The 26,644-nt window shown below is 39.4% G+C and overlaps 1 protein-coding gene across 5 annotated transcripts in view; it reads left to right on the plus strand.

Moving 5' to 3' along the window:
- Nucleotides 1–26,644, plus strand: part of Tut4 (terminal uridylyl transferase 4) — a 114,009-nt gene that overhangs the window by 52,068 nt on the left and 35,297 nt on the right. For all 5 annotated transcript variants that reach the window (XM_069987216.1, XM_069987217.1, XM_069987218.1 and 2 more), the window contains exons 11-15: nucleotides 4,802–4,921; nucleotides 5,098–5,310; nucleotides 10,432–10,606; nucleotides 11,722–12,383; nucleotides 15,779–15,929. In XM_069987216.1, coding sequence (XP_069843317.1) covers nucleotides 4,802–4,921; nucleotides 5,098–5,310; nucleotides 10,432–10,606; nucleotides 11,722–12,383; nucleotides 15,779–15,929 — 1,321 coding nt within the window. The remainder of the gene's footprint in view (nucleotides 1–4,801; nucleotides 4,922–5,097; nucleotides 5,311–10,431; nucleotides 10,607–11,721; nucleotides 12,384–15,778; nucleotides 15,930–26,644) is intronic.

Genomic DNA, 26,644 nt, shown 5'->3' on the forward strand with positions numbered 1-26,644 from the left:
CACACACACACGTGTACGTGTGCACACACATGCATACTATATTTTTTCCTGTTTATTTACCTAATATGATAAGGCTTAACTTATATAAGTCATGGTAAGAGAGTTACAAAAATAACTAATAAAATACATTTTTTGCAATACAGTTAAATTCCTGAAATTTTTTATTTATGCTTTATTTTTTTTCTCCAAATATTTCTTTTTAAGTGACTACATACATTTCACAATACTGTGGCATAGTCATATTTAGATAAAGTATGTAGGTTAAGGTTTTTTTGGTTTGTTTGTTTTGAGACAGTGTCTTGCTATGTATTTTGGCTAGCCTTGAATTTGCTGTGTGGTTCAGGTCAGCCTCAAACTTGTGATTCTCTTGTCTCAGCTTCCCAAGTGATAGTATTACAGGCATGCCTTACCAAATCTGGCTTTAAGGTTTTTTAGTTGCATATGTTTTCTTTTCTTCCTTTTTGTTGGTCTTGGGGCATGAATTCTGGGCCTGGGCACTGTCCTTCAGCTCTTTAGCTCAAGGCTAGTGCTCTACCACTTGAGCCACAGTCTTTTCTGGGTGGTTTATTGGAGATAAGGTCTCACAGACTTTACTACCTGGGCTGGCTTTGAACCGTGATCCTCAGATCTCAGCCTCCTGAGTAGCTAGGATTACAGGCCTGAGCCACTGGCGCCAGGCTTTGCATATGTTTTCTCATCTCTATGAATATTCTCTTTAAATTATTTGTATAACCCTGGAGCAATTTCTGACTGGGCAACAGCTGAAAAATTAACTATCAAAGTTTTGTGTGTGTGTGTGTGTGTTTTTGTTTTTTTTTTTGTCAGTCATGGGGCTTGAACTCTGGGCCTGGGCACTGTTCTTGAGCTCTGCAGCGCAAGGTTAGCACTCTACCACTTGAGCCATAGCACCACTTCTGGCTTTTTTTTCTGCTTATGTGGCGCTGAGGAATTGAACCCAGGGCCTCATGCATGCAAGGCAAGCACTATACCACTGAGCTATCTTCCCAGCCTCAAAGTTTCTTAAGTAAGACTTAGTTTATATTTCTTTTTTTTTTTTTTTGTCAGTGGTGGGGCTTGAACTCTGGGCCTGGGCACTGTCCCTCAGCTCTGCAGCTCAAAGTGAGCGCTCTACCACTTGAGCTACAGCGCCACTTCTGGTTTTCTGGTGGTTTATTGGAGATAAGAGTCTCACGATCTCTCCTGCCCGGGCTGGCTTTGAACCGCATCCTCAGATCTCAGCCTCCTGAGTAGCTAGGATTACAGGCGTGAGCCACCAGCGCCCGGCTGACTTAGTTTATATTTCTTGGGATTTTTGTTTTATTTTGTTTTGTTTTGTTTTGACTGTCCTGGGGCTTGAACTCAGGGTCTGGGCATTGTCTTCGAGCTTCTTTTGCTCAAGGTTAGCCCTCTACCACTTGAGCCACAGCATCATTTCCAGCTTTTTCTGTGTATGTGGTACTGAGGAATCAAACCCAGGGCTTCATGCATGCTAGGCAAGCACTCAACCACTAAGCCACATTCCTAGCTCATTAATTTTTTTTTTTTTTTTTTTTTTTGTCGGTTGTGGGCTTGAACTCTGGGCCTAAGCACTGTCCCTGAGCTCTTCAGCTCAAATCTAGCATTCTACCACTTGAGCCATAGTGCCACTTCCGGTTTTCTGGTATTTTATTAGAGATGAGTCTCACAGACTTTCTGCCCAGGCAGGCTTTGAAACATGATCCTCAGATCTCAGCCTCCTCTGAGTAGCTAGGATTACAGGCATGAACCACCAGCACTGGGCTTCATTAGTTTATATTTCTAATAACTGTAGTTACATTGTGTTCATCTTTTTTGGATTGGAGATAATGGTAATTATTGCAGTCCAAATGTACAGAGAATTATCTTTCAGTAAGAAATATACAGGAAGAAAATTACATTATTGGGCTGGGAAGGTGGCTCCGTGGTAGAGTGCTTGCCTTGCATGCTCAAGGCCCTGGGTTTGATTCCTCAGCACCACACAAGCAGAAAAAAAAAGCCAAAAGTGGTATTGTGGCTCAAGTGGTAGAGCACTAGCCTTGAGCTGAAGAGCTGAGGAACAGCGCCCAAGCCCAGAGTTCAGACCCCACGACTGGACCAAAAAAAAAAAAAGAAAGAAAGAAAATTACCTTATTGAATAGCAAAAATGAAATACTGAAGACATTTGTCCATGTAGCAAACATTTGTTAATGCTTATCTGCCACCAATTCACTGTCCTAGACAGTGGGACATCTGACAAGACTTAGAAAGTTGTGAAGTCATGAAGCTTGCTTACTTCTGGAAGAATTAGGTAGTAAACAAATAGATGCATAATATATCTTTTAGGGTTTAGTACTATAAAAGTGAGATGATATGATAAGAGAAGTATGTTTTACTGATGGTCAAGGAAAGTCTCTTTGAGGAAGTGATAATTAAATTCAGACCAGCAGTAGCTAGCCACATAAAAATGATGGAAGAACTTTCATGGGAGAACTATTGCAACTTTCTAAAATAGGAATCAACTTCTGAGTAACGTAAGAATACAAAAGTGACCACAATGAAGTGAGTTAAGGTGAAAGTTCTGGGAGATGAAATCTAGCTCTGTAGTGGAGAATTGGGATATATTTCATGGCAGTGAGAAAACAGGAAAGGTTTAAAGTATAACTCTGTATTTACCCCTTTAGCTTAAAGGAGAAGAAATAGGTTGTCCAAAGAACAAGCTGGTCTGGTGCATTAGCCAGAGATAACAATGATTTCTGCTAGATTAGAATGTATATGAAGCAAATTAAGCATAGGTAAATTGTAGATGCATTGAGTATGAGAGTTGAGGGAAAGCTAGCATGAAAAGTGTTGGGATTGGAGGTGTGGCTTAGGTAGTAGAGCCCCAGCCAATGAACGAAAGTGTCAGAGTTTTAAGTCCCAGTCTCAGATTAAAAAAAAAAGTCTTAATTTTCAAAATGTGAGCATACCAAATTCTTGGATTGGGAGATTATATCCTTAAAACACATTTTTTTATATTTTCATGTATATAATACAGAAACACTCCTATAGTTCACATGGAAAGAAAATATATGGCATAGCCAAAAGAATTCAAGAAGTGAAGATCAGTGAATGGGAGCCTCCTTCACTACTGTAAGATTTCATTAAGCTGGGCAAGATGGCACTACTTGTAATCCTAGCTCTAGTAATTTAGATAGTTGATAAATAGTATGAAAATTGCATAATCTCATAGTCAAGGATATTCAAATTGAAGTACCTATTAAGTATTAAAATCTTACTGTAACAAGAACTAAATGTCACTGTTCTTGACTGCTTGAGTAACCACTCAGGTCATAAACTATAAATTAACCACTTAAAAGAATGTGCTAGCTGGGCACTGGTGGCTCATGCCTGTAATCCTAGCTACTCAGGAGGCTGAGATCTTAGGATCACAGTTCAGAGTCAGCCCAGGCAGGAAAGGCCATGAGACTCTTATCTCTAATAAACCATGAGAAAACCCAAAGTGGTGCTGTACCACAGAAACAGAAAAAGCCAGAAGTGGCGCTTGGCCCAAGTGGTAGAGCACTAGTCTTGAGTTGAAGAGCTGAGGGACAGCACCCTGGCCCAGAGTTCAGGCCCCACGACCCACCAAAAAAAAAAAAAAAAAAAAAGAATACACTAAAACCAAAGCCAAGTGCTTGTGGCTAATCAGAAGGTTGAGTTCTGAGGATCACAGTTCAAAGCCAAGCCTAGTCAGGAATTTTCTTGAGAATCTCACCTTCAGTTAATACCATAAAACTGGAAGTGGCACTGTGATTCAAAGTGGTAGAGTGCTAACCTTGAGCAAAAAGAGCTCAGGGACAATGCCAAGGCCCTGAGTTCAAACTACCAAAAACAAAACAAAGTATAGTCAAATAAAAAGAATGTGTTAGATTTGTGCTAATTGATTTAGAGGAACCTTTTTGATATATTGCTAAGGGAGAAGAGTAATACATAGGGAGATGTCTTTTTTTTTTTTTTTTTTTTTTTTGGTGTCCAGTCATGGGGCCTGAACTCTAGGCCTGGGCGCTGTCCCTCAGCTCTTCAGCTAACAGCTAGCGCTCTACCACTTGAGCCACAGAACCACTTCTGGCTTTTTTCCTTTTTGCTTATGTGGTGCTGAGGAATTGAACTCAGGGCCTCATGCATGCAAGGCAAGTGCTCTACACTGAGCCACCTTCCCAGCCCCACATAGGGAGATGTCTATAATGCACTATTTTTTTTTTTTTTTTTTTTTTGGTCTGGTCGTGGGGCCTGAACTCTGGGCCTGGGCGCTGTCCCTCAGCTCTTCAGCTCAAGGCTAGCGCTCTACCACTTGAGCCACAGCGCCACTTCCGGCTTTTTTCTTTCTGCTTATGTGGTGCTGAGGAATCGAACCCAGGGCCTCGAGCATGCAAGACAAGCGCTCTACCACTGAGCCACCTTCCCAGCCCCTATAATGCACTATTTTTATAAAAATAATGACAAACAAATGGTATATAAAATAGAATGTATTGTTTAAATTTAATAGAAGGCATGGCCGAGTATATAGAAAGTTGCTAACAGTGAGAGCGAAGCACTGTATATACTTACATTTAACTAAAGTATGTTTGTATATTTTTTTACATAAAGAAATAAATGGAAAGTTAGTCACTAATAAGTTAATAGTTTTCTATCAGAGGAGGGATTTCATAATACTCCTAATAGTTTTAATTAGTAAGTTTTTATAATGGTTATAAACCCAGGCTGCTTTTTATTATGAAAGCTGCAGAAAACTAAATCCTAGTACTTTGTTCTTTTGATTTTGCAGTTGTGCTATATTGACTCTCAAACTGATGGTGGAATCCCGTCTTACTGTTTTGCTTTAATGGTGATGTTCTTTTTACAACAAAGAAAACCCCCTCTTCTTCCTTGCTTACTTGGAAGTTGGGTAAGACTAAGTTTGTTGAAATTATCTGTGCACGTATGCATGTATATGCATGTGAATATGTAGACTGCTCTTGCAAAGTGCTCTGCTCATACATTTTAAGGTCGAATCCTACATTGTCTTAACTTCTCTTTTTTAAAAATAAATTTTCAACTGCCAATTTGAATGCCTTTTTATAGATTGAAGGCTTTGATCCCAAAAGAATGGATGACTTTCAGCTGAAAGGTATAGTAGAAGACAAATTTGTGAAATGGGAATATAATTCAAGTAGTACAACTGAGAAAAACTCAATTACTGATGAAAACAAAGCTAAGGCAGAACAACCAAAAGATGATATCAAGAAGACAGAAACAGACAACCAAAGTTACGCCATGAAGGAAAAACATGGCAAAGTAAGCATTTTTTGGGAGGGGTGTATGCAGCGGGAGGCTCTTTAATGTATGGAAATTGTGGTACCTTCTTGACCTCATTTTCCTCCTCATCTCTAAAGGGAGAGGTTGATCGGGTTTAGCTTTTCAATACTGAGATTCTCTAAAGAGTTTATAGTTCTTTTTGTAAGACTTGTATTGTTTCAATCATTTCAAGGCAATTTATTGTAATTTTAAAAATTGAAACAAGGAAAATTTCATTTAAGAGTTAGACTCGGACCAGAATGTTAGCATATGAGTATTATGTTGTCAGATTGGGTAGAGAACTAAGCCCTTTTGCTCTGGGAAGGGGTGGCTCGCTTATGTCAGTCATTTACTTTAGTGCTAGAGAACTATAATAAATATATATGAATTTTGTTCTTTAGCAGTTTATATATAGTGAGGGAACAGAAGACACTATGAAAGGAAATGTATTCATTACCTGACTCATGTAAGTGTAATCCTTCTGTACATCACCTCTATAAAAACAATAAATTATTTTAAAAATCAGGGAAATTCACTGAGCAATAAAAAGTTAGTAGTTTTCTGAATAGACAAGTACATTATTATAGAAATCTGAACATTTCTGAAACCATTCACTGAATTATTTGTGGATCCCAGGATGTACTTCTTCACTCCATTTACTTCTCCCTCTTTTACCATCATCTGCTCTTATACCTTGTACCTGCTTTTTTTTTTTTTTTTCCTTTGATTGTGGGGCTTGAACTCTGGACCTGGGCGCTGTCCCTGAGCCCTTCAGCTCAAGGCGAGCGCTCTACCACTTGAGCCATAGCACCATGTCCAGTTTTCTGGTAGAGATAAGAGTCTCATGGACTCTCCTGATTGGGCTGGCTTTGAATTACAATCCTCAGATCTCAAGCCTTCTGAGTAGCTAGAATTACAGGCTTGAGCCACTGGCTCCTAGCTATTCCTGATTTTATAATTTGGTCTTTTTCTCTAATTGTGTATTCAGTCCTAGCCCCTCTTTTCTATAACAGGATGTCATTCCAACAATATTATCTTCCTTCCTAACTCTCTTTCCTTCTTTTTATAATAATGGTTTCCTCCCTCCCTGCCTCTCTCCCTGCCTCTCTCCCTGCCTCTCTCCCTGCCTCTCTCCCTGCCTCTCTCCCTTCCTTCCTTCCTTCCTTCCTTCCTTCCTTCCTTCCTTCCTTCCTTCCTTCCTTCTTTACTTCTTTCCTTCTTTACTTCTTTCCTTCCTTCCTTCCTTCCTTCCTTCCTTCCTTCCTTCCTTCCTTCCTTCCTTCCTTCCTTCCTTCCTTCCTTCCTTCCTTCCTATTTTCCATTCTTTTTCTTTTATTGGTCGTAAGCTTGAACTCAGGCCCTGGATGCCATTCTTGAGCTTTTTCATTCAAAGCTAATGCTCTACCACTTTGAGCCTCAGTGCTACTTGCGGTTTTCTGGTGGTTTATGGAGATAAGTGTCTCATGGACTTTCCTGCCTGGGCTGGCTTTGAACCATGATCCTCAGATCTCAGCCTCATGAGTAGCTAGGATTACAGGCGTGAGCCATTGGCATCTGGGTATATTTCATTCTTTATTGAATCAGATAATACTTTTAATCTCCAATTTTAAGGAAAAATCTTGTAATCCCTCCCCCCAGCTATTCCTTTGTTCCTCTTTGCAATAAAACTACTTGGAAAATCTGTGTTTGTTACTCTTATTTTTTTCTGTGTCTCACTAACACTAACAATCTGCTAAAATGATATCAGCAATATTAATAAAATGCAGATTGTTGAATTCAGTGGCCACTAGGCAGTTTTTATCTGTCTGTCTGTCTTTGTTTGTCCATCCATTCATCCATCGATCCAACAATCTATCTGTCTTTTTTGTCAGTCCTCGGGCTTGAACTCAGGGCCTGGACACTGTCCCTGAGCTTCTTTTGCTCAAGACTAGCACTCTACCACTTGAGCCATAGCACCACTTCCGGCTTTTTCTGTTTATGTGGTACTGAGGAATTGAATCCAGGGCTTCATGCATGCTAGGCAAACACTCTACCACTAAGACACATTCACAGCTACTTTTTATCTTTTGTTGTTACTGTCGGTTATGGGGCATGAATTTGGGGCCTGGGCTCTTTAGCTCAAGGCTAGTGCTCTACCACTTGAGCCACAGTGCCACTTCTGTTTTTCTAGTAATTTATTGGAGATAAGAGTCTCATGGATTTTTCCTGCCTCAGCTGGCTTTGAACTGTGATCCTCACATCTCAATCTCCTGAGAAGCTAGGATTATAGGCATAAGCCACTAATGCCCAGCCAGTTTTTATCTTTTTAAATTTAGTAACATTTGCCAGTTGATTACTTTCTTCTAAAAAAAATTTGTTCACTGATTTTCAGGTCACCACTCCCATAGATGCTCATTTTTTTTTTCTCAGTTTCTTTTGCTGGTTTCTTCTTTCTCTCAGTTGCTTAATGTTGAAGTGCTACAGGGTTTGGTCCATGAGCCCTTTTTTTCTGATTATGTCTTCACTTGTATGGTAATCCTATGTAAGTGCTTGGATTTTTAGTACCATCTGATAAAGACTCTTAAATTTAAATCTATAATCTGTTCTCTTTCTTGAACTCCACAAAAGTATATATAGCTGCTTGGTATCTTTCTTTTTCTTTCTTTTTTTTTGGGGGGGGGTCCGGTTGTGGGGCCTGAACTCTGGGCCTGGGCGCTGTCCCTCAACTCTTCAGCTCAAGGCTAACGCTCTACCACTTGAGCCACAACGTCACTTTCTGGCTTTTTTTCTTTTTGCTGATGTGGTGCTGAGGAATCGAACCCAGGACCTCATGCATGCAAGGCAAGCATTCTACCAGCCACCTTCCCAGCCCCTCTTTTTTTTTTTTTTTTTTTGGTCAGTCATGGTGCTTGAACTCTGGGCTAGGCCGCTGTCCTTGCACTCTTCAGCTCAAGGTGAGTGCTCTATCACTTGAGCCACAGCGCCACACTTCCAGTTCTCTAGTGCTTTATTGGAGATAAGAGTCTCACGGACTTTCCTGCCTGGGCTGGCTTTGAACCTCGATCCTCAGATCTCAGCCTCCTGAGTAGCTAGGATTACAGGTGTGAGCCACTGGCACCCGGCCTGCTTGGTTTATTTTAAATATCTTAAACTACATGTGTTTAGTCTTCCTTTACACTTGTTTGAAATAAAGTTTTCTGATCTCAGTTGGTATTACTCCCTCATTTTAGCTATTCAATTAAAACCTCTCTTAATTGAGCATGAAGTTCATGAACGTATTCTGGATATATCTCTGCTTCAAAATATATCCAAAATCTGATCACTTCTTGCTACTTCTATCATACTTTCCTGGTCCTTGTCACCATCATTTCTTGCTTGGATTACTGCTGCAGTCTTCTAAAAAAATACTTCATTGAACTTTCCCCTCATAGTAATCTATTCTCAATAATACATGAACTAAATGGTTACCCTGAAAATTAAGTCAGATCATACCTTTCTCTCCTTATACACTCAAGATGCTTTAGTTGCTGCTTGCTAGCTGGCTCTTCTCCTTTTCTACCACTTACTTAAAGCTAGACATTATGTTTTTATTTGTTCCCCATTTCCTTAACATTCATTCTCTCTCTCTCTCTCTCTCTCTCTCTCTCTCTCTCTCTCTGTGTCTGTCTGTCTCTCTGTCTGTGTCTCTGTCTCTGTCTCTCATCCTGGGGCTTGAACTCAGGGCCTGGGCACTGTCCCTGAGCTGCTTTTGCTCAAGGCTAGTGCTCTACCACTTGAGCCACAGTGCCACTTCTGGCTTTTTCTGTTTATGTCTTGCTGAGGAATCAAACCCAGGGCCTCATACAAGCATTCTACCACTGAGCCACCTTCCAGTCCCTCTTTTTTTTTTTTTTTAAGTTCATACTTTGTCAAGAATCTGATTCTGATCACTCAGTTTTACAATATAAACTTCCTTCTCCTGTATTACTAATCCTTTTATCTTACTCTGCTCCCTCGTTCCCCGGTCCCCAGAGGACTTTCTATAACTTAGCTATGTAATTTACTTATTATGTGTGTTATCTTTCTCTGGAAAGGGAGCTTATAGAGGCAAGAATCTTTGCTTATCAAAGATAAATCCCAAGTTTGTAGCATATTATCTGATACATAGTAGTATCTGATGAATAGTTTGAATTAATTATAGCTGATTTATGCCTTTATCATGGTCTCTCTTAATCAGTCGTTAGCTAATTTCTTTAGAATTAAACATTGCATTTTGTTTTATGACTCCATTAATTTAGAGCCCCATCTTACCATGTAGCCTTTAAATATCATCTCTCCCTGTCCTAATAATTTATAAAGTAGAACTTATTTGAGTGGAATTATAGTGTAGTGATTCTCCACATGTAACAGGTAGCCAGATGGTATCAAGTTGTATTCTTTTCAGTGGTATCTACTTCATAGACTCATTAATATGTATTCTGCTCTTAGAAGAGTGAGTATGGCAGTGTGTGTGTCAGTTCTCATTGTTTTATGACATCATCAGGATAGCACCAGGGACACTAATAGGTTCTGAAGAATCAGTTGCTGTCTGTAGGAATATTTGAAAATTCAGAATATTTATTTAATTTTGAAAGTAAGTATTGTAGTAAGGAGCTATAGTATTTGTTCTCTAGGTGTTTGTGAACTTGTTGGTTCACAGGAATCACTGTATGGAGCTTTAAAAATCCTAGTGCCCAATTGTGTAGCTCAGATCATTTAAATTAGATTCTTGGAAAGTGGGAGTGGTGAAATTCAGGTGTTAGTACACTTTAATACTCAACATGTTATAATGTGTAGTCAAAGCTGGGAATGGTTTAGTGGAAAAGAACTTAAAATTCTAGGAAATGGAACTCAAAACTGCTTTTTGGCAGGCTTATTTCTTTTCTATCTTTCTTTCTTTCTTTTTGTCAGTCGTGGGGTTTGAACTCTGGGCCTGGGTGCTGTCCCTCAGCTCTTCAGCTCAAGGCTACACTCTACCACTTGAGCCACAGTACCACTTCCAAAGCCTTATTTCTTTATCCCTCAGTTTTAGGAAACATTCTCTCTAAGGTATTTTCTAATGGAAAATTCATTGATTCTCCATTTTGTGAAGCTTAAATGAAGTGATTTTTTTTTCTTTTCCAGTCTCCTTTAACATTGGAAATACCAAATCAGGTATCCTTGGGACAGTTATGGCTAGAGCTGCTAAAATTTTACACACTGGATTTTGCTTTGGAGGAATATGTCATATGTGTACGAATACAAGATATTATAACAAGAGAGAATAAAAACTGGCCTAAAAGACGAATAGCCATTGAAGGTGAGATGATGTGTTGTATTTCATTTAGAGTAGTTTTTTTTTTTGTGGCACACATCATCTAATGCACATTATTAATCTTATCTTGTGGTAAGCTAAATCAAACAGTTGATGTTTACAAAGTTTTCCATCAAATCTCAAGAATATCAGTTGAAATGAACTCTAGGAAATGGAAACAAGAGGTTTCTTTGCTGTTTTTGTTTTCTTTTTATTTGTTCATTTATCTGTCTTTGGGAGGGTAAAGAGGAGAAAAGAAATGGAGGGACAATGGGTGAACAAATGTAGCAGTGGTATTCACTAGACACTATGTTGAAAATGAACTATACAACTTTGTGGGTTGAGATGGAAGGGAGAGAGTGAATGGTATAACATTTTCCAAAAAGAAATGTACTCTTGCCAGGCGCTGGTGGCTCATGCCTGTAATCCTAGCTACTCAGGAGGCTGAGATCTGAGGATCGTGGTTCAAAGCCAGCCCGGGCAGGAGAGACCGTGAGACTCCTATCTCCAATAAACCACCAGAAAACCAGAAGTGGCGCTGTAGCTCAAGTGGTAGAGTGCTTGCCTTGGGCTGAAGAGCTGAGGGACAGCGCCCAGGCCCAGAGTTCAAGTCTCACGACCGACCAAAAAAAAAAAAAGAAATATACTCTTATGCAACTGTAACCCCTTTGTATATCACCTGTATAATAACAATAAAAAAATAAAAAAGTAAAAATAAAGAACCATCAGTTGTAATCTTAACAAGAGATGAAAATTATTAATGGGTCCTCAAGATTGAAAATTTTCACTCAGTAAAATGTATATGGAGGCATAGAGGCATAATTCTAGCAACTTCATCATCAAATATGTATTACTGAATTGATTGTAGCTATATGTTTATTAGTTTTATTTTATTGTTTTTTTTCTTTTTTATCATTTTATTTATGGAAGAAACAAAGGAAAAGATATTGCTGTTGTTTTTCCCCTACTCATTTTTTAGGGACTCTCATTGGGACCTTAGGTTAACAAAATATTGGGAAAATGTATTCTGGTGATGACAGTTCAAATCTGTTTGTTTAACCTTGGAAATGCGGTTTTTTTAAAGTGGAGATTTAGCTACTGACTGTTTTCTTTGTTACTAGATCCATTTTCTGTCAAGAGGAATGTTGCACGAAGCTTAAACAGCCAGCTTGTTTACGAATACGTTGTGGAGAGATTCAGGGCAGCTTATCGGTATTTTGCCTGTCCTCAGAGAAAGGGTGGAAATAAGTCTACAGTGGATTTCAAGAAAAAAGAGAAAGGGAAAATAAGCAATAAGAAACCAGTGAAGTCTGACAGTATGGCAACCAACTGTTGCATTCTGCTTGGGGAAAGCACCGAAAAAATACATACAGAAAGAGGTCAACCTGATAAATATGATGAAATGGAAAGTACATCACAGAGATGTAATATTGGCAATGACAATTTATTGGGAAATGAACGAAGTTTGCCTGACCATGAACAGGAATCTTCTCTTTCTACTGTCAGCAAAAACAGTGAATTGGAGCCAAAATCAGAAACTTTAAAGAAGGAGCTCAGCCAGTGTAATTGCAGTGGGTCCCCTGACCCAGACAAATCTACTACAGTGGACTGCAGGTCAAATTTAGAAACAAAGAGTTCACATCAGATTGTATGCACCGACATAACTACTACCTCTTGCAACTGCAAAGCTACAGAAGTTACTTTTGACCTTAATGATGATGATAATCACCCCTCCCAGGAATTACATTATGTATTTGATAAGTTTATTTTAACCTCTGGCAAGGTAGGATGTAGTTTATAAATAATTAAATATTTTGTGGCTACTGAGTTTTAGATTTATAAGGGTAAAAATAGCTTCTGCAGTGATAACTTGTTTTAGAATGATATTTTGTTATCTTTTATTTTTGCATTTTCCCTGCAGTTGCCATTAAATAATGTATATAAATCACTAATAAGTTTCAAGATTATTAGTTGTTTTATGACTTATCTACTTAGCAAAGACTAAATTGGTCTCTTCTGTTTATTTTTTTCACATACTTCTAAAAAGATGAAGTTTTATATTCTAATAGTATGCAATTTAATCTGTTGCTTCTTTTGCTGCTGCTCTTTCTCATTAAAAAAAAAATTGGGGAGTTGGTGGAAACATTGTACTAAATCATGGTTGACAAAAGGTAAGATTAGGAATGTAGAACCCAAAAAAGAATAGTCCAGATTCTGTCTCCGCCATTGATTTTCTTTATAGTTTGTATTATCCTTTACTAGAATTATGTTTTCTACTTTCAAAGTAGGTTATTCTGTACTTTTAACTTTTTTTTTTTTTTTAAAGATTTTATTTTTATTTTATTTTATTTTTTTTAATTTTTTTTGTCGGTCGTGGGGCTTGAACTCTGGGCCTGGGCGCTGTCCCTCAGCTCTTCAGCTCAAGGCGAGCGCTCTACCACTTGAGCTACAGCGCCACTTCCGGTTTTCTGGTGGTTTATTGGAGATAGGAGTCTCACGGTCTCTCCTGCCCGGGCTGGCTTTGAACCGCGATCCTCAGATCTCAGCCTCCTGAGTAGCTAGGATTACAGGCGTGAGCCACCAGCGCCCGGCTACTTTTAACTTTTTAAGTTACAGAAAATACTACCGATGAGCAATAAATAAAACAATAACTACTACCTCTCCCTTGCCCCCATGAGGTATGAACTCATATTTCCCACTTGCTAAACACATCTCTACCACTTCAATCATTCCCCTAATCCAATCTGCTTTGCTATTGCAGGAAAGTTTTAGTTAATTCACATTATTTTAAATGTATTACAATTACCAAAAAATACTTAGACTGCATATAAGCCCTGAAAAGAAATTTTAAAAAATCAAAAAAAGCTGTTTGGAAGACCAGTTTTATTGATAATTACTTAATGGCAAGTTTTGGAATTTTCAGCTTTATTAGTAAACAGTTCTTTTTTAAAAGCTTTTTTTTCTTTTGTTTTGTTTTGTTTTTGGGTCAGTCATGGGGCTTGAACTCTGGGCCTGGGTACTGTCCCTGAGCTCTTCAACTCAAGGCTAGTGCTCTATTACTTGATCCACAGCACCACTTCCAGTTTTCTAGTGATTTATTGGAGATAAGTGTCTCAGGACTTTCCTTCCCAGGCTGGCTTTGAAGCACTGTCCTCAGATCTCAGATTCCTGGTAGCTAGATTACAGGTGTGAGCCATCAGCGCCCAGCAAGCTGGCAGATTTTTAAGAATTAATTCATTATTGTGAATCACAGGTCTGATTATCTCCCAGAACTTGCTTTTGTTGTATAAGTGAAATTTTTGCAATCTTTGACCAATGTCTTCCTCTTTTTCTTTTCCCCCTGGGTATTTCATTCTGTATAAGGATACATTAATTACATTTTATCTAAATTGCATATGGACTATTTTGAAAAGGTAAAATAAATGTCAAGTATGTAGAAAGATGTATAGTTTATATTTTATGTATAGTTTATAGTTTATATTTCTTATAATTTGTACTATTTTCCCCTGGAACTATACCTTAAGGTAAGTACTGGTTTACCAATTTTTATTTTTATTATTTGTCATAACAAAGAATTTCCCTTCTTGACAAGTGTGGTGATACATGCCTGTAGTCCTAGCACCTAGGAGATTTGAGGCAAGAATATTGTGATTTTGAGACCTGCTTTGGCTACATAGCAAGAATTAGGTTAAAAAATCTATTTCCATTCTATATTTTTCCATTCATAAAGAATGCTTTTTTTTTTTGGTTGGTTGGTTGTCGGACTGAATTGTGTGCCTGGGCGCTGTCCCTCAGCTCTTCAGTTTAGGGCTAACACTTTAACACTTGAACCACAGCGCCACCTCCAGCCTTTTCTGGTTATGTGATGCTGAGGAATCAAACCCAGGGCCTCATGCATGCAAGACAAGCACTCTCCACTGAGCTACCTTCCCAGCCCAAAGAATGCTTTGGGCACTGGTGGTGCTTATGCCTATAACCCTACCTACTCAGAAGACTGAGATCTGAGGATTGCAATTCAAAGCCAGCCAGGGCTGGAAAGTCAATGAGACTCTTACCTCCAATAAGCCACCAGAACACCGGAAATGGTGCTGTAGCTCAAATGATAGAATGCTATCCTTGAACAAAAGAAGATCAGGAACAGTGTTCAGGCCCTGAGTTCAAGCCCCATGACTGCCCTCCCCCCTCAAAAGGGATTTATGGCTATGTAAATGTCTAAGCTAACCTTGGAAGAAAACATTTAATTTTAGAGTATATAGAAATAATAAAGAAAAAAGAAGCACTGGTCTTCCTTTGTCATATATATATATACATATATTATATGGATGTATGTATAAAAGGTACACATAAAATATAAAATATATAAATACATATATATGTATATATTTTTTGATGTTGTTGTTGGTCATAGGGCTTGAACTCTGGGCCTGGGTGCTGTCCCTCTGCTCTTCAGCTCAAGTCTAGTGCTTTACCACTTGAGCCACAGCACTACTTCCTGTTTCTGGGTAAGAGATAAGAGTCTCAAAAAAAAAAAGAGTCTCGAAGACTTTCCTGCCCAGGCTGGCTTTGAACCGTGATTCTCAGATCTCAGCCTCCTGAGTAGCTAGGAGGCTAGTCAGTGGCATGAGCCACTGGTGCCCGGTATCTGTGAGATTCTTATATCCAATAAACTACCAGAAAACTGGAAGTGGCACTGTGGCTCAAGTGGTAGAGTGCTAACCTTGAGCTGAAGATCTGAGGGACAATGCTCAGGCCCAGAGTTCAAGCCCCACGACGACAAAAAAAAAAAAAAAGTAATTTATGTCTTTGAATATCCTGTTATTTTCTGTATCTTACTTCTTCAGGTAAACTTAATTGTATATGGAAGTGGCACTGTGACTCAAAATAGTAGAGTGCTACCCTTGAGTGAAAAAGTTTAGGGACAGTGTCCAGGCCCAGAATTGTTTTGTTTTTCTTTTAAACTTGTTTGTTTATATTGTTTTCATTGGGAGAAAAGTAGTTGAGCCCCAAAAGTTTAAGTTGATTGTATTTCATTAACTTTTTAAAAAAGCTTTAAAATGCATAGGCTATCAGAATTGAATTACATAAAATATTCTTTTTGGATCTGCTTTCTGAGTCGTAAATTTCCCAAAAGTTTATTATTAGATTATTAGGTTATTATTTTTTTTTACCTTTGTATAGCCACCAACGATAGTATGCAGTATCTGCAAAAAGGATGGTCATTCAAAAAATGATTGCCCAGAAGATTTCAGGAAAATTGACTTAAAACCTCTACCACCAATGACAAACCGATTTCGAGAAATACTTGATTTAGTATGTAAAAGATGTTTTGGTAAGTGTTTTGTTATTATAACTGTGCTATTTGTTGAATATTGAATATATATTTTCTAATTTTAAGATATTTTGTTTTCTTACTAAATGCCTTTGCCTCTATTGGCAGATTGTTGTAGTAAATGCTAAGGGAAATACAATTTTTATATACATTGCTTTTTTTTTTTTGTCAATTGTGGGGCTTGAACTCTGGGCATGGGTGCTTGAGCCACAGAGCCACTTCTGGTTTTCTGGTGGTTTATTGGAGATAAGAATCTCACTGACTTTCATGCCCAGGCTGTCGAATTCTGATTCTCAGATCTCAGCCATCTGAGTAGCTAGGATTACAGGTGTGAGCCACTGGCACCCAGCATATACATTGCTTTTAAGGAACTTCAGCTGTGATTTGAGCTAACTAATAAGGTAGTTAGTGGCTGTCTGGAGCTTTTCAATTAAAATAAGTTGAATAAAATGACAAGATTGGTGCTGGAAAGGTGGCTCAGTGGTAGAGTGCTTGCCTTGCATGCATGAGGCCCTGGGTTTGACTCTTCAACACCACATAAACAGAATAAGCCGGTAGTGGCACTGTGGCTCAAGTGGTAGAGCACTAGCCTTGATCTGGAGAGCTGAGGGACAGCACCCAGGCCCAGAGTTCAAGCCTCACGACCGACCCCCCCCCCCAAAAAAAAAGATTGTTTTTCATATACTAGATATCCCTTAAGTAGTCTGTAACAACATGTTAGTACCCTTGGAAAATCTTCCCTAGCTAGGTATAACAGATATTTATATGTAATTTGCTATAATTGAAAACAGAATATGTTTTATGTTACAGTAGTGGTAAATGCAGTACAAACACAATTTAACTAAAGTAGATAAAAAAAATTGTGAGGTGGACCTTGCAGTAAATTTTCAGCTATAGATTATTCAATAGAATGCATAATTTGCGAGAATAGTTGCCCTTGATTTAACCAAGGTGAAAGTAAGGCAATAAAAATACAGCTATAAGGACATTATAGATTACCTGGGATATACCTTTACTTAACAGATATTTAAGAATTAGTTGCTATGTTCAGGTAAGATAAAATTTCAGATGGCATGACACGCGGTGCCCCATTGCTGTCCTTCTTCCTATCTTCTATTCCTGCCTCCTGACAGAAAACCACTTACCTGCTTCTGTCATTATAGATTGGTTTGTATTTTCTAGGGTTCTTTTTTTTGCCAGTCCTGGAGCTTGGACTCAGGGCCTGGGCACTGTCCTTGAGCTTCTTTTTGCTTAAGGCTAGCACTCTACTACTTCTTCTTTTCTTTTCTTTTCTTTTTTTTTTTTGGGGGGGGGGGTCTGGTCATGGGGCCTGAACTCTGGGCCTGGGCACTCTCTCTCAGCTCTTCAGCTCAAGGCTAGCGCTCTACCACTTGAGCCACAGCGCCACTCCCGGCTTTTTTCTTTTTGGTTATGTGGTGCTGAGGAATCGAACCCAGGGCCTCATGCATGCAAGGCAAGCGCTCTACCACTGAGCCACCTTCCCAGATCCTCTACTACTTTTTCTGTTTATGTGGTACTGAAGAATCGAACTCAGGATTTCATGCATGCTAGGCAAGCACTCTACCACCAAGCCACATTCCCAGCCCTTTTCTAGGGTTCTGTAAGAGTAGAATGCATTCTAGGGTTCTGTAAGAGTAGAATTTATTATTTTTTTGGAAGTTCTCAGTATAATTACTTTGAGTTTCTTTTATGTTGTTTTATATATTAGTGATTAATTTCTTTTTATTGCAAATTAGTATTCCCTTTAATGGATATGTTATAGCCATATCCCATATAATCTTACTTACTCAACTGTTGAGTAGCTTTGGGCTTATTTTTAAATTTTGGCTATTACAAATACATATTTTATATTCAGGTATGGGTCTGGTTATAAACATATGCTTTTATTTTTCTTTGGTAATTACGTGAATAATTTGATTGTGGCACTTTTTCTTAAATTAGCATACAAGGGAGTATTTTTTTTTTTATGCCAGTCCTGGGGCTTGAACTCAGGGCCTGGACACTGAGAGCTACTTTTGTTCAAAGCTAGTATTCTACCACTTGAGCCACAGTGCCACTTCTGGCTTTTTCTGTGTATGTGGTACTGAGGAATCGAATCCAGGGCTTCATGCATGCTAGGCAAGCATTGTACCACTAAGCCACATTCCCAGCCCTGTAAGGGAGTATTTTATTGTGATATTTCCAAGTAAGTATACAATGCATTCCAATTAGTCTCTCCTCTTTTATCACTTTCCCTGTCTCCTTTCTTCTTTCTAAAATAGTTTAAAAGCAGGCTTCATTATTCTACTTTCATACATATTGACAATCTACTTCAACCATATTTCTATTCTTTCAGCCTGATTAGCCCAGCCTCCAGGCTAGTACTTCTCCAACAGAACCTGATTGTCTTTCCCCACACTCCTAATCCCCAATAGACCAACCAATTTTTATTGAGATTTTCTCTCTTTTTCTTTTTCCTTTTTCTTTGCATGTCCTAGGGTTTGAACTCAGGACCTGGGCACTGTCCCTGAGCTTTTTTTGCTCAAGGCTAGTGCTTTACCCCTTGAACCAAAGCTCCACTTGCTGCTTTTTTTGGTGGTTAATGGACTTTTGTGACTGATTGGCTTCTAACTGAAATCCTCAGGTCTCAGTTTCCTGAATAGGTAAAGTTAACAGGTGTGGGCTGCCCATGCCTAGTTCCTTAGATTCTTTTTTTTGGGGGAGGGGGGCATGGAGCTTGAACTGTGGATCTGGGCACTGTTCCTCAGCTCTACAGCTCAAGGCTAGCACTCTACCACTTGAGCCACAGCACCTCTTCCCGGTTTCTTGGTGGTTAATTGGAGGTAGAGTCTCGTAGACTTAATTGCCTGGGCTGGCTTTGAACCTCGATCCTCAGAAACCTCCTGAGTAGCTAGGATTACAGGGATGGACCACCGACACCAGGCTTGAGATTCTTTATATTGCTTTCATATGTAATTGCAGTGTATCTTACAATTATTCTCTTTTTCTGTTTTCCCTTCCCCTTGTCTTCCTAAGCAGTTCCTTAGTTAGACTTACGTTGGTTATTTTTCTTTTTTTCTTTTTTTGTTGGTTGTGGGACTTAAATTCTGCACCTGGGCACTGTCCCTCAGCTCTTCAGCTCAAGGCTAGTGCTCTACCACTTGAGCCACAGAACCACTTCCAGTTTTCTGAGCAGTTTATTGGACTTTGGTTCCTGGGCTGGCTTTGAACTGCGATCCTCAGATCCCAGCCTCCTGAGTAGCTAGGATTACAAGTGTGAGCCACTTGTGCCTGGCCTCATGTTCTTTTTTCATCCACATATATAATTATGTATGTAAATAAATCTCATGTTCATGTCCATGAATATATGTATGTCTTAGATGTACCTTTTCCACATAGGAATGAAAACATGGTAATTAGTTTTGAGTTTGTCTTGTCTCCTTTAGTATGATGTCTTTTTTTTTTTTTTTTTTTTTTGGTCAGTTGTGGGGCTTGAACTCTGGGCCTGGGCGCTGTCCCTCAGCTCATCAGCTCAAGGCTAGCATTCTACCACTTGAGCCACAGTGCCACTTTTGGCTTTTTCTGCGTATATGGGGTTAAGGAATCAAATCCAGGGACTCATGCATGTGAGGCAAGCACTCTACCACTGAGCCACCTTCCCAGCCCTGATGTCCTCTTAATCTATCCATTTTCTTGGAAATATGATTTCACTTTTTTCTGTCTATGGTAATATTCCATAGTATATATGTGTATACTTATATATAAATACATATATGTGTGTATACCACATTTTCCTTTTCCATTCCTCTGTTGTTGGGCCCCGGGCTTATTTTGAACAGCTGCAATAGACATAGTTATGCAGATGTCTATTTGGTATATTAATTTACTCCCCTTTGGACATGGGCTCAATAGTGGTATAGTGGAGTCAAAGGGGTTGTTTTTAGTTACTTGAGGAACATCCATACTGATTGTATTAGCTTACATTTCCACCAACAGTATATGAAGGTTCAGTTCCACCTACATTCTTCTGACCACTCATTTTGCATTTTATTTGTGGCTAATGATTTTGAACATTTCTTTCTTTTTTTTTTTTGTCGGTCGTGGGGCTTGAACTCTGGGCCTGGGCACTGTCCCTCAGCTCTTCAGCTCAAGGCTAGTGCTCTACCACTTGAGCTACAGCGCCACTTCCGGTTTTCTGGTGGTTTATTGGAGATAGGAGTCTCACAGTCTCTCCTGCCCGGGCTGGCTTTGAACCGCGATCCTCAGATTTCAGCCTCCTGAGTAGCTAGGATTACAGGCGTGAGCCACCAGCGCCCGGCTCTTTTTTTTTTTTTTTTTTTTTGAGTCCGGTCGTGGGTCCTGAACTCTGGGCCTGGGTGCTGTCCCTCAGCTCTTCAGCTCAAGGCTAGCACCCTACCACTTGAGCCACAGCGCCACTTCTGGCTTTTTTCTTTTTGCTTATGTGGTGCTGAGGAATCGAACCCAGGGCCTCAGGCATGCATGGCAAGCACTCTACCACTGAGCCACCTTCCCAGCCCTTGAACATTTCTTTATGTATCAGTCATTTCTTTTTTTTTTTTGGTCAGCCGTGGGGCTTGAACTCTGGGCCTGGGCGCTGTCCCTCAGCTCTTCAGTTCAAGGCGAGCGCTCTACCACTTGAGCTACAGCACCACTTCCGGTTTTCTGGTGGTTTTTATTGGAGATAGGAGTCTCACAGTCTCTCCTGCCCGGGCTGGCTTTGAACCGCGATCCTCAGATCTCAGCCTCCTGAGTAGCTAGGATTACAGGCGTGAGCCACCAGCGCCCGGCTGTATCAGTCATTTCTATTTCTTCTGAAAACTGTCTATTAAATTCATTTGGCCATTTATTAATTGGGTTAGTCTTTTACTGTTTGATTTTGTTTTAAAGTCTATTCTGCATCCTTTTATCTGTTCAATAACCATTCTGTGGGTTGTCTCTTGATTATGGTGATTGTTTCTTTTGCTATGCAGAAACTCTTTAGTTTGATGTCGTCCTCTTTGCCAATTCTGGAGTCCTATAGAAAAGTTTATCTTTACTTTGTAAGTTTTAGGTCCTAATTAGAGTTCTTTGATCCATATGGAGTTGATTTTTATTCATGGTGAGAGGTAGAGGTCCAGTATTAGTCTCCTGTAAGAGTTTGGCCAATTTTGCTAGTACCATTTGTTGATGAAGCTGTCTTTTTTCCAGTCTATGTTTATGGCTCCTTTGTCAAAAATTAACTGTCTGTGGCTGTGTGGTTTTATTACTGGGTCTTATAATGTTCCATTTGTCTTTTTGTTTTTTGTTTTTTGGTTGTGGGGCTTGAATTCAGGGCCTGGATGCTGTCCCTGAGAATTTTCACTCAATGTTAGCGTTCTACCATTTTGAACCACAGCACCACTTCAGTTTTTCTGGAGTTTAATTGAAGATAAGAGTCTCATGGACTCTTATGGCAGAAATGCTAGAAGAAGAATTAAAAAAAAAAAAAAAAAACTGGGGCTGGGAAGGTGGCTCAGTGGTAGAGTGCTTGCCTTGCATGCATGAGGCCCTGGGTTCGATTCCTCAGCACCACATAAGCAAAAAGAAAAAAAAAAGCCGGAAGTGGCGCTATGGCTCAAGTGGTAGAGTGCTAGCCCTGAGCTGAAGAGCTGAGGGACAGTGCCCAAGCCCAGAGTTCAGGCCCAATGACCGGACCCAAAAAAAAAAAAAAGAGTCTCATGGACTTTCCTGCTCCTGCTGGCTTTTAACCACAACCCTCAGATCTTAGCCTCCTGAGTAGCTAGGATTACAGGTGTGAGCCACTGGTGCCTGGCTGCATTGATTTTTCTGATGTAGTGAGGAATGATATTTGGGTTGGTATTACATTGAGTTTGCACATAACTTTTGCCACTACAGTATAGCTATTTTCATGGTATTAGTTCTGCCAGTCCATGAGCATGTAGTCTTTCCATCTTGTGATGTCCTCTTCAATTTCTTCAAGGCTTTGTAGTTTTCATTGTAATGGTCTTTCACTTGGTTAATGTCTAGGTATTCTATTGTTTTTTTGTTTTTTGTTTTTGTTTGTCGTTGGGCTTGAACTCTGGGCTTGGGCGCTGTCCCTTTGCTCTTCAGCTCAAGGCAAGCGCTCTACCACTTGAGCCACAGCGTCACTTCCAGTTTTCTGGTGGTTTGTTGGAGATAAGAGTCTCACCTATCGGGGAGGGGGGAGGGGGGGGAAGGAGAAGGATTGGGATTGGGGGGGGGAGGCTGGGAAGGGATGTGAAGGGTAAACCAAAGGAGGAGGCTGCAATGCTTGGTAAGAAATGTACACATTATCCTGCCCATGTAATTGTAACCCCTCTGTACAGTATGTTCACAAATAAAATAAAATTAAAAAAAAAAAAGAGTCTCACCTACTTTCCTGCCCAGGCTGGCTTTGAACTGTGATCCTCAGATCTTAGCCTCCTGAGTAGCTAGGATTACAGGCGTGAGCCATCTGTGCCTGGCTTATTCTATTGTTTTTGAATGGAATTCTTTTCCTGATTTCTTTCTCAGTGGGTTTTATTTTATTTTATTTTTTTGTCGGTCACGTGGTCTGAACTCTGGGCCTGGGCTCTGTCCCTCAGCTCTTCAGCTCAAGGCTAGAGCTCTACCACTTGAGTCATGGTGCCACTTCTGTCTTTTTCTGCTTATGTTGTGCTCAAGAATAGAACCCAGGGCCTCGTGCATGCGGGCAAGCACTCTACCACTGAGTTACCTTCCCAGCTCCAGTGTATTCGTTTTTGGTATGTAGCAAAACTACTGATTTTTGGGTCTTGGTTTCATATCCCCCTACCTTTTTGGAAGTGTTTATCAGCTCTAGAAATCTTTTGTTGGCATCTGGGATCTCTTAAGTATAGCATCTTACCATAAGCAAATAAGGATAATTTAACTTTGTCTTTCCTTAATTGGGTACTTTTTCCTGCTTAATTGCTCTGGCTAGGAATTCTTATACTATATCTAATAAGAGTGAGTAGAGTTACATCCTTGTTTTGTTTCTGACTTCAGGGGAAATGTTTTTAGTTTTTTCTCATTTAGTAAGATAATTGACTATCAATTTTTCATAGATAGCCTTTACTAAGTTCAGGCACATTGCTTACATTTCTAGTTTCTTCAGTGCTTGTATTATAAAAGAATGTTGAATTTTGTCAAAGGCCTTTTCTGCATCAGTTGAGATGATCATGTGAGTTTTTTTATACTGTTTTAGTGATGTATTATGTTTATTGATTTATACTTGTTAAACCATTTTTTTCTTTTTTTGGTCTCGGGGCTTGAACTCTGGACCTAGGCGCTGTCCCTTAGCTCTTCAGCTCAAGGCGGTGCTCTGCCACTTGAACCACAGTACCACTTGCAGTTTTCTGGTGGTTTATTGGAGATAAGAATCTCACAAACTTTTCCTGCCCAGGCTGGCTTTGAATTGTGATCCTCAGATCTCAGCCTCCTGAGTAGCTAGGATTACAGGCATGAGCCACCAGCACCCAGCTCGTTAAACCATTCTTATACCCCTCTGATGAAACCATGATCATGGTGTATAATCTTTTTAATGTGCTGTTGAATTCAGTTTGCAAGTATTTTATTGAGAATTTTTACATAAATGTTCATCAACAATATTGGTCCATAATTTTCTTTCTAATTTGGGAATGAACATAATGCTCATTTGTAGAATGAGTTTCTTCTATGAGTTCCTTCTCTTTCTATTTCATGGAAGAGTTTGAGGAGTATTGGTGTTGTGTTTTGAGGTTCTAATAGAATTCTGCAGTGAATCCTTCTGTCCCTATGCTTCGCTTTGCTTCGCTTCTCTTCACTTTTCTTTCTTGTCGGTCATGGGGCTGGAACTCTGGGCTTTGGCGCTGTCCCTGCGCTCTTCAACTCAAGGTGAGCGTCCTTCTGCTTCAGCCACAGTGCCATTTCCAGTTTTCTAGTGGTTTATTGGAGATAAGAGTTACATGGACTTTCCTGCCTGTGCTGGCTTTGAACCTTGAACCTCAGATCTCAGCCTCCTGAGTAGGATTGCAGGCATGAGCTGCCAGCCTGGCTATTATGAGATTCTTTAATTGCTTTTAGTCTTATTCTTTGTTAAAGGTCTGCTTAACTAGCTTATGTCTTCTTGGTTTAATTTTAGTCAGTTTCTAAAAATTTATTAATTTAATCTATATTTTCCCCTTAATTGAGTGTAGGTTTTCAAAGTATTTCTTCCTGGGCTGGGAAGGTGGCTCAGTGGTAGAGCGCTTGCCTTGCATGCCTGAGACCCTGGATTCGATTCCTCAGCACCACATAAGCAAAAAGAAAAAAGCCGGAAGTGGCGCTCTGGCTCAAGTGGTAGAGCGTTAGCCTTGAGCTGAAGAGCTAAGGGACAGCGCCCAGGCCCAGAGTTCAGGCCCCACGACCGGACCCAAACAAAAAAAACAAAAAAAACAAAAGTATTTCTTCCTGATCCTTTGGGTTTATTTGATATTTGTTATAATATTCCCTTTCTCATCTCTAATTTTATTGGTTTGAGTCTTTTCTATACTCTTAGTCAAATTAGCTAGAAGTTTACCCAGATTTTATTTTTCCATAAGCTTATTAAGTTATGATACATTACATTTACTTGTAATTACTTAATCATTTCTTTATCTCATATGGACTCATGGTGAGATGTAATCCAGTAATACTTCAGTTTTATTGTCAAATTTATTTTTTATTTTTTATTTTTATTTTTTGTTGTCTGAACTCTGGGCCTGGGTGCTGTCCCTCAGCTGTTCAGCTCAAAGCTAGTGCTCTACCCCTTGAGCCACAGCGCCATTTCTGGCCTTTTCTGCTTATGTGGTGCTGAGGAATTGAATCCAGGGCCTCATGCATGCGAGGCAAGCACTCTACCACTGAGCTACCTCCCAGCCCTGTCAAAATTATTATAGCTTTAGTCATTGGGAACTCTTTTAGCTGGATCCTGTGTCTTTGATAAACTGTCATCAGTATGTGGATTTTTGTTAAACTGTATGCTCATCATATGTATTTTCTGCCTTAGTCCAAAAATTAGGCATTTTTACTTTTTTTTTTTTTTTTTTTGGGTCCGGTCGTGGGGCCTGAACTCTGGGCCTGGGCGCTGTCCCTCAGCTCTTCAGCTCAAGGCTAGCACTCTACCACTTGAGCCACAGCGCCACTTCCGGCTTTTTTCTTATGTGGTGCTGAGGAATTGAACCCAGGGCCTCATGCATGCAAGGCAAGTGCTCTACCACTGAGCCACCTTCTCAGCCCCAAATTAGGCATTTTTAAAGAAGCTCTTCTTTTATTGTATTATGGCATTAGGAACCAAATCTGAACACAAGATGTTCTTAATATTACAGTACTGGAATTTATGTGTATACACGAACATGCATGTGTACTTATGTAAATATAGCTATATGACTATCTTATCTATGTTAAATTAAACAGAACTTTATACTAATGTCTCCATCTTTGAATCATTGCTACTTGACTTATCTGTACACTCCCACTCCAACTGTGAGAAACCTAGTTCCCACTATCTACTACCCTTCTTTAATTATTCCATTTTTATATACTTTTATAGCAGCCTTAGAGGGTAATCTGATACGTTGCTATGGGAAAGTTTATTCAGTTGGAGCAAAGTGTTTTATATTTTATATATAGTTTTTTTTGTCGTTAGACTTAATATATTATATGAATTTTCATTGTTACTTAGGTCAGCATCTTTATACCTTTGCTTTGTGTGTAGTTGTTTCATATATTTGTGATATTTACATCATAATCTGTATTCTATTCTGAGGTCCTCTGACTGCCAACATCACTGTAAAACTTGCATATATAATACTGTGCTGCAGTGTTCTGTGGACTTTGACAAGTGCATTCTTTTGCTTTCTATTGCTATAATAGATATCTAAGAGAAAAATCCATTATGGAAGGAAAGGATGAAAAGTTTCATGATGTCACAGTTTTAAAGGCTTCAGTCTAGGTCAATTGGCTCTATTGCTTTGGCCTGTGGCAAAAGCACATTATGGCATAAGCATGTGACATAGCAAAACTTCTCCTCAAGGCTGCCATGCAAAAGAAGAAAAGAAGGGGATAATATACCAGTATCCTGGTATCCTATGAGACCGTACCCTTAATGACTGGTTCTATTATTCCCCAGTAGCAGCATTGACTGGGGCCCAAACCTTTAGCATGTGTACCTATTGGAAACACATAAATCATATTATGCATTATGTCTTTGTAGTAACATTAGCATACCATATAGTTTCAGTTCCCTTCTCCTTAGTAATCATTATCCATTGACACTACATTTGTTTTTAGAAAGGCAAATGTTAGGGATGGAGATACAATTTATTTGTAGTGTATTTATCTAGCATTTGTAAGGCCCTGGTTTTAATCCTCAGTACCCCTCCAGAAATCAAAACAAAATAAAACAAAAACTAGTATAGTTCCTTGTAGCAAATTCCTAACAAATGCCTGCCTTGTTTGTTTCCTAATATTACTGGTTCTGGAGGCAATGATGGGGAAAAAGACCTTGTTTTTAAGGGGATGTAGGATCTTACTGGGAAAATAAGAATATAAATGAAATACCAAAAATCTGAAAGGATCGCCTAAAATCAAGTTCTAGAAAATAATTTGGAGGGACTGAGAAGGTGGCTTAGTGGTAGAGTGCTTGCCTTGCATACATGAGGCCCTGGGTTCGATTCCTCAGCACCACATAAACAGAA

The sequence above is a fragment of the Dipodomys merriami genome, unplaced genomic scaffold (genome assembly GCF_024711535.1).
Source record: "Dipodomys merriami isolate MVZ:Mamm:240054 unplaced genomic scaffold, mDipMer1.0.p SCAF_34, whole genome shotgun sequence".
Lineage (NCBI taxonomy): Eukaryota > Metazoa > Chordata > Mammalia > Rodentia > Heteromyidae > Dipodomys > Dipodomys merriami.